The sequence below is a fragment of the Eucyclogobius newberryi genome, unplaced genomic scaffold, assembly GCF_026437365.1.
Source record: "Eucyclogobius newberryi isolate DKJ021-1_F unplaced genomic scaffold, fEucNew1.0.hap1 SCAF_2, whole genome shotgun sequence".
Taxonomy (NCBI): Eukaryota; Metazoa; Chordata; class Actinopteri; order Gobiiformes; family Gobiidae; genus Eucyclogobius; species Eucyclogobius newberryi.
In genome coordinates, this window is record NW_027315834.1 from 38,923,867 (window position 1) to 38,932,169 (window position 8,303).

The 8,303-nt window shown below is 40.9% G+C and overlaps 1 protein-coding gene across 4 annotated transcripts in view; it reads right to left on the reverse strand.

Moving 5' to 3' along the window:
* sfswap (splicing factor SWAP) overlaps nt 1-8,303 on the reverse strand; it is a 55,875-nt gene that overhangs the window by 45,529 nt on the left and 2,043 nt on the right. For 2 of the 4 annotated variants that reach the window (XM_072455263.1, XM_072455266.1), the window contains exons 3-7: nt 6,693-6,824; nt 5,490-5,569; nt 1,683-1,908; nt 1,436-1,536; nt 794-944 (exon numbers count right to left, since the gene is read on the reverse strand). In XM_072455263.1, the coding sequence (XP_072311364.1) occupies nt 794-944; nt 1,436-1,536; nt 1,683-1,908; nt 5,490-5,569; nt 6,693-6,824 (690 nt within the window). The remainder of the gene's footprint in view (nt 1-793; nt 945-1,435; nt 1,537-1,682; nt 1,909-5,489; nt 5,570-6,692; nt 6,825-8,303) is intronic. The other 2 variants (XM_072455265.1, XM_072455264.1) reach the window with 2 other exon arrangements.

The window sequence follows — 8,303 nt, forward strand, 5'->3', positions numbered from 1 at the left end:
CGCATGTCATTTTCTCTGGTCACTTACAAAGCTGACACATGCCACAGTTAAGATAAAGACAGTAAGTGCAAGTCCACAAACATAATGACCCGGGGATAGCCGATTAGAGGGTCAAAGTGATGGATGCTATGCCAAGGATAGCAAGTAAAACGTAACTGAACAAATACTAATATTTTCTTCGGTAAAACATAGCGTTGTCAGGCATCAGAAAAATAGCCTAGTAAAGGATGTGCTAGACAGAAAAGAAGAGTGATGTGGATGGACGTATTAAAGCATTTAAAGCTTGTAGGTTAGTTTGATGCACAAAGCGGGTCAGATAGGTTTGAGTAGGATGGTTTGTAATTGCATGTATTTAGAATGTGATTAGCATTAAGTTGTTATCTGCAATGGAATTGTAAACAACAATCAGTGCAAAGGAAAATATTCACAAGAGATGAATTGCAGTAATGAAGTTAAACTCAAGGGTTAAAAACTGAATGGAGTTCTGAACATCTCTTTCTGTGATAAATAGATGGCTAATATCATAACAACCATAAGTGTGTGTAGCATAACTTGGGTAATTAAAACATTTAAAAGTACAATACGCTCCCCACTGGGGGCAAGAGAGATCCTTGATCTCAGTGGGACGCTCCGGGTTAAATAAATGTCAATAAATACAAAAATACATAATAATTAATCATTTCAACTGTGTTTTGAAATCTATAAGTTATTTATACATGTGGAAAATACCGAATTTTATACTTGTGTGTATTTTGATAAACCAGTTTAAAATTGACAATAAAAATTCACCCACGTTCTGCACTGTACTGCGTTGGTGCTGTAGGTGGCACGCTCTCCACCACTTCCTCAGGTTTGGGCTCCTCTGCCAGAGTCCCATTTCTTTCCAGCTTAGCCTTCCGTACAAGAGCTGCCAGTGGGTGGTCTGGGTCCATCACTTGTAAAGGCTACAAAGCAAAAGACATTTCAATAGTACACAGAGGTCGCAAAAGAAAGGCTAAAAAATGTCATTGTCCAACTTGCATAAAATATAAGTCTAGTGTGAGATTTTTTTTTATTTTTTTTTCAATGACACCACAGCAATCTTGATTGAATTATTAAAACGTATCCTAGTCCCATTTGAAATATTTTGTGCAATCCAGCATATGGCTCAATAGAATTTGTTGCTCAAGGAACAATGGCACCGCTAAAATAAAGCTGGTCTGATTAACCTCCACAAAATATCAATACAATATGTGCAATGCTGGTAATTATATTTACATTACAAATGTCTGGCTCAGCAGTCAGGGAACCTCTTGTACCAACAGCTGCCTATTCATCCCGCTAAAGTACTTTTCTTACTTAACTCCAAATGCAATTTCTTTTAAATTAGACATAATAAAAGAAGCCATAACACTTTACTGCTTGACCTTAGAATGAAGCTATGGAAATCATTTACCTTCATGAGCTCCTCCAGTCGGGAAGGCTCTCTCTTGGGGGCAAACAGGCTGGGATGTAGGTAGCCGCCATCACATTCATCATCGGAGTCTGAATGAGAATCTGCACAAACCCCAAAACAAACATCAGGGAAGACTGTTTACTTTTGAGAAACTTTTCTTAAATGTATGGTGCAAAAAAACAGGAGGAAATGATCATTTGAAGGACACGGACAAGAGTAAATCTAGTGACTGTTTTTTGGCACTCACCCTCTGGTTGCTCGGGCTTGTTGGCGGAGGGAATGTTGTATCGACCTTCCTTCATGGCCCGCAGGATGTGCTTGTAATAGGGGTTGAGGTAATGGTCAAAACGGAGGAAGTCAAACTGGGAGTTATTGGCCTGCTTGGCTTTCAGCACGATCTCAAACTGTGCGCCCTGCTGACACACAAAGCTTGCCGTCCTCTCGACGATGGCGTGGGTCTTGATGGTTGCGGGCTTGTGGAAAAAATACATGAATAAGTTAGAAACAACAAAGCCAAATGTGATATTATATAAAGCAACTAATTGTGGAAAATGTGACTTTGAAAAGGGGCCAGAATTTTCTGCCACCTGCTAGTTTCCACAGTATGGCATTAACATAATGTATCCCATTGGAGACAAGTGGGCGATGTCATCATGCCAAGTTATAAGTCAGCTCTGTGGAGAGTAAGATGTTTCCAAGGGATTTCTTTGCACACACAAAAAACACTTAAATGGAACATTCCAGGCAAAGGAATAACATCTCCAATGTGACAAAAAGGGGGCGGACCCTCCAGAAGAAAAGTTACATTTAATTGTTGTACCATTAACCATGACAAAACTTTATGTCCCAATTAAAAACATACAACAAAACAACAAAAGCAGATACCCTGCCATACTGTTTCTTGTGTTCATTCAGGGTACATTTGTGTGACTGGGCTTGTCAAGATAATTATGATATGTACATGATGTTCAATAAGAGCTGGAACAATAATTTGGGGGCCCAGTATTTATCATGTGTATATTGTCTTTGCACTGGCAGGAAAACATTTTATTTTTGTGTTGTACAATAATATTTGAGCAGTAAGCGCAAAATTAGTAACTTCTATTACTAATACATTAACTTACTACTTAAGCATTAGCATTTCTGGCATCCTACGGTATGTTTAACTATATTATTTTAAATAAGGGTATATTAGGGTTTCCCTGCTTTAGTGGAATTGTGACATTAGTGGCAATTAGTTTCAATATTATCGTCAATCGTGATCCTTTCAGGAGCTACACATCAAGCTTAAAATGTCAATACCAATATCAAGGTTTATTTATAAAGCACACTTACAACTTTAAGACCCAAAGTACTGTACAGCAAAGTGTATTAATGCATATATACAAACAATTAAAATACACTTGAAGTTAATACAAATAATGAGTCAGCTCAGATTGTGTTTAAAGCCAGAGAGAAAAGGAAGGTTTTTAACAAGGATTTAAACTGCCCTAGTGTCTCAGCAGCTCCAACATGCAGAGGCTGTTCTAGAACCCGGGCCCCGCCACAGAGAACGCTCGGCCCCTTCTGCTTTTTAGCTTGGACCTGGGCACATCCAGAAGGAGCTGTGAGGACCGCGTGGTACAAGCAAGAACATGGCGGGACAGTAATTCCCACAAATAAAAGGATGCCAGACCATTTAAAGACTTTAAAACCATGAGCAATGTTTTAAATGGGATTCTCTGGATAACTACAAGCCTGTGCAGTGATGCCAGGACTGGAGTAATGTGTTGGTGACGCCTTGTGAGCAGCCGGGCCGCCGCGTTTTGCCCAACTGCAAGCGTTTTCTGGACAAGCCTATGTGTGACATGCATAAAACTATAGCACAATCGAATCATGAAAGCTGCATCACAACAAATTAGTATAACCTAGCACAGAGTTTTTGAAGACACTGTGTCTCTGTGTCTGACAAATTACTTTTTCAATGCTGTAAAATATCACATAAGCGGAAATCAGCGACACTAAAAATGGCTTATTATCCATTCATTATTGTTCGCCTTGCACGCCGTCAGTGATTAATCATTGTCATTATCTGGAGAGCAGAGACAAGTGCAGTAATCGCTCTAAGAATGCATCTCATCAGGATTATAGTCAAAATAAAAACAACCTTTTCAAGAGATACCCAGACACAGCACCCACGTCTTACATTATTGTGCTCCAAGCCCCATAGGACTTTCTGAATTACATCACGCAGCACAGCAAGTCATTATGCAAAATACACAATTGAGCAGATGTTGTTGCATTGTCCCCCAGTGGAATCAGCATGCTACCAACAGCTGTAACATACTTTCTTTTTTATGCAAAGTGGAAAGAATTGACATGGCGGTATAAAATCAGACATGTAAATAAAAGGCTAATCCGTGAAGGGCTAAAACAACTAATTAGAAACAACCCAACTCAAATGCTTATAATGAAACATCCGCAATCTATCCAAAATAAAATTACTGTACACCAGTAGTGTGCGGTGACTTTTATGGATGGCCAAGCAGACCTGGGGTGTTCATCAATATTTAGTGGATAATGGGGGGAAAATTGAAAAAGTGAAAGGGAAAAGTGGGGGGAAAATGGAGGGTGGGCTTTAAACCCGGGTCGCTTGCATGAAGGGCGAACACCTATCCTACTTAACTAAACTCTCATACCTTAACAAGTACTAAATGGATTAAATAAGCTCACTTTACTGACCCATTAATTACATAAATTAGCATTCTATGTTGTTAAATGACTACCTGTGTTTCTAACCAACATCTAATCATTGGAAACATGAACAAAGCCTTAGCTACAAAGTTTGTTGAAGTTTGAATTAAGTTTGTTGAAACTTGGCACTGCCGTTTCTTCGCTTCTCCTCGCACATGCACAGTTAGGCCGCAGTCATTTTATTACTTGGTTTACGGATCCGCCGCACTTAGAGTATTGATTTCTACAATATAAATTAAATAAATTATTCATTTTTTTTTTTATAAAGTACCGCCAACGCAAAATAGCATTAGATGAAATATAAAAAGCAGTATTAAGTCAAAAGATAAGAGTCTGTGATGGAGCCGCTCTGTCCCTGTGCGCGGTTCCGGGAAGACGCACGCGCCCGTTTCGCTGGCTGCATCACCACGCGAAATCCCTTATATCGCAAATACACATTTTAAACCAGTTTACCACATTTTCTCCAGCGCGTTTTGCCGTGACTAAGGGTGCACACTTAGAAGCGTCAGTTCGACCAATGCAAAACACGCTAAATCTACTGTTACACGCTCCTGCGCGCCGCGTCTCCCCCCCTCTCCTCCCGTGGTGCGTTTTAGGTAAACCCGGAAGAAAAAATCTTTTGAAATTATATTTATATTTCGTCCGCCTGTTCGACATATTTAATTTAAACATCTGTAAACCAAGTAATACAATAACTGCGTCCTTAGGCTAAAAAAACTGATCTAGTTCAGTTTAAACTCTTTAAACTTCCTGCAGAAAATAAACTGCTCTATAATAAAGATGCAGCGAGCACATCGGTCTCATTTTGACCCGAATAGATGCATAAAGGCGCAGAACAGATATTACTTTATTACTGGAATAAAAATAGAGTATCTCACAAAACTAAAGACAAAACTAACCATCAATTGCTGTATTGATCTATTGTGGCTGAAAAACCTCAAGATTACGAATCAAAATATAATAGTAAAACATTTCAGAAAGCATCAGACACAGATATTTAGTAATCACTCTTGTTCCCACAATGAAAAACAGGAAATCTCCAATAGCATCACAAATAATAGGCTTTTCCTTGATTAAATAAATAAAACTTATGCCTCTTCTCTCAAGGTTGTGTGATAGTGAACCCTATAAGCTCAAGCCCTGGAGTCTGGACTTAAACCAGTTACAAAATACATTTCAGGAAATTGAGTGCAGTGTGTAATGACATCAGTGCTTGTTCCCATTCAGCTTGCTGAAGAAAATGGACATTCGGGAGAGTAACACAATTTCCAGGAAGCTGAGGTAAATGGGAATAGAGGGAGTGTAGAAACGAAGCTCTCACCAGTTCTACGTCAGGAGGGATGTCCAGTCCTGGGGGGGCAACAAAAGGTTCTTCGCTCTCTTCTGGCTCTGCTTCTTCGGCTGAAATCACCACAGAACACTTCATAAACAATGTGAACAATGTCAACAAAAGTTCAATGTAAGGGTGGGGTGCCAGCAAATGTCTATGTTAGAGTTTAAGTATTGCACAAAACAAGATAAGACTGAAGGGCTGCAATGAATACTCGAGTAAATAGAGTAATTCGATCTCTGCTTTTAAATATTTTCACATTTACAGAGAAAAAACAACAACTGTACACATATAGGCCGCACCCGTCTATGAAGCGCAGGTGTTCTAGTTGAGATTTGTTCATAGAAAGATAATATTTATGCGCAAACAATATCAACCATTTGTATGAAACAGGGGACATGAGCACATACAGGCCACCAACCTGGTAATATTGGTCTGGCTGCTGTGGCCAATATTTGACAATATCAAGATTTTAAAATACATAGCAAGGACCACATATTTAAAGGCGCAATGGATGATTTTTCGGCGATTTGAGAACGCAGGCAGAAGTGCGCATGCGCACTCCCCCGTGCGGACTGATACAACACACACGTGCGTTTGTTTATTAGCTCGAACTGTCTTTCTCCGTCTTCATTTTGCCCCGTACACTGAGGGAACTAGATTATGATAGATCCATGCGCTTAGGCACGCGGAAACGTGGGGACGAGCCTGACGCGGCTGCAGGTGAGCGATAGGTGCGTTTTATGATTGATACGTGGCAGGACAAATGATTTATCCACGCCACGAGGAAATATGATAAAAAAAATGCTGAAAAAAATCGTCCATACCACCTTTAAGTTAAGTCACAGTAAATTTCAGAAAATGTGTTAGAATGATAAAATGTATGTATCTGGGATATAAAATAGGTCAGGTCTCTAAATCTCCTGGTCAAATAAAAGGTCAGCCTAATTGCTCTTCTATTTCCGTTGTTACTCATTAGTCTGAAGACCACCTGGGAATGATAGCACACTGACTGGGGCAGCTTAGAAAAAATCTGTACCAAAATATAGGCAAAATTCTTCGCTATCACCAATATCGCCAATCCCTACATATAAGACAAGTTAACAGTCTGATTACAAAGTCAAGTAAACTTTGTAAAGGTTAGTAATTATAACTAATGACTACAACAACATATGATAGAATATAGAGACAAACCAGCAGCCCTGTTGGCCTCCTCCTCCTCTGTGGGCTGGGATGGGTCGTAGTAGTCTGCGCTGTATTTGAAGCCCACTGAATTGTAGGTTCCTTCATCTGCCAAGGCTTCGCTCAGACGTTTGTACTCCTCCTCTGCAAAGAAATTATATCAATAATTTTAATGTTACGAAAAAAGAAAAAAAACAGTCATATATTTTAAATAATAAAGTAAAATCATACATTAGACATAAGGCTACTTTATAATCTTACAGCTAGCCTATTTTTTCTGTTTATAGGGTAGATGGGTAATTTTCTGTGTGAATGGGATTGGGTAACATTTTAAAGAGCCTTTCATACCCTAGTCAGTCTGTATTTTTGGTCGCAAAAGAGAATGTCTGTATCTCCAAGGACAACATTATAATGATTAGTTTTAGCTTCCCATCTTCATGGCGTCATGCAGAACAATCCAATCCCTTTATGAGAATCCCTGATGAGTGCCATACAACCCTGGATGGTCCAGATGGATGGAGTGGTGGACGGTTGGGGGACGGCCACCGTGTCCCAACAAGGCTGTGGCGTCAGCAAGGAGGAGGCGGAGTCATGTTTTGGGCCGGGATCATGGAGAGAAAGCTGGTCGGCCCCTTTAGAGTCCCTGAAGGTGTGGACATGACCTGAATGTGGAGTTTCTGACTGACCACTTTCTGCCATGGTACAAAAGGAAAAATTGTGCTTTCCATAACAAAATCATCTTCATTCTTCATGCATGACAATGCACCATCTGATGCTGCAAGGAACACCTCTGCATCATTGGCTGCAATGGGCATAAAGAAGAGAAACTCATGGTGTGGCCCCAATCCTCCCCTGACCTCAACTAGGGCTGGGTATTGCAAAGACCCTCGCGATACATACCCCGACACACGGGTCAGGATATAATACATACCCCGACACGCGGGTCAGGATACGATACATATCCACAGCTCCTTCTCCCCTCAGCCGAGAGGTGCTTATGATCAGGTCCACAGCTCCTTCTCCCCTCGGCCGAGAGGAGCTTCTGATCAGGTCCACAGCTCCTTCTCCCCTCGGCCGAGAGGAGCTTCTGATCAGGTCCACAGCTCCTTCTCCCCTCGGCCGAGAGGAGCTTCTGATCAGGTCCACAGCGCCTTCTCCCCTCTGCCGAGAGGAGCTTCTGATCAGGTCCACAGCGCCTTCTCCCCTCGGCCGAGAGGAGCTTCTGATCAGGTCCACAGCGCCTTCTCCCCTCGGCCGAGAGGAGCTTCTGATCAAGTCCACAGTTCCTTCTCATCTCAGAGTGCAGCACAAACAGCATATCAAAAGTACTATTCCACCTCGTTTGCGCGTCAGTCATGAGCTTGTGTTTGGACAGGACGTCCTTTTCCTGCAGGACGATAACAGCGCGCCCCTCTTTAGGAATTTGCTTCTAATGGCCACCTGGACAATTTGTTGTTTAAAAGTATCGAAACTGTGTCCACAAACTTACAAGTTCAAAGGATGCAAGAATTGTGAAGTTCCACAAATAAGGGGTCCTATGTTAAAATTTAACTTGACCTGTTAAGATGTTTTGATTGAAAAAGCTTTTGATTTAAATAAATATGACCTGCTAATGCTTCTAAT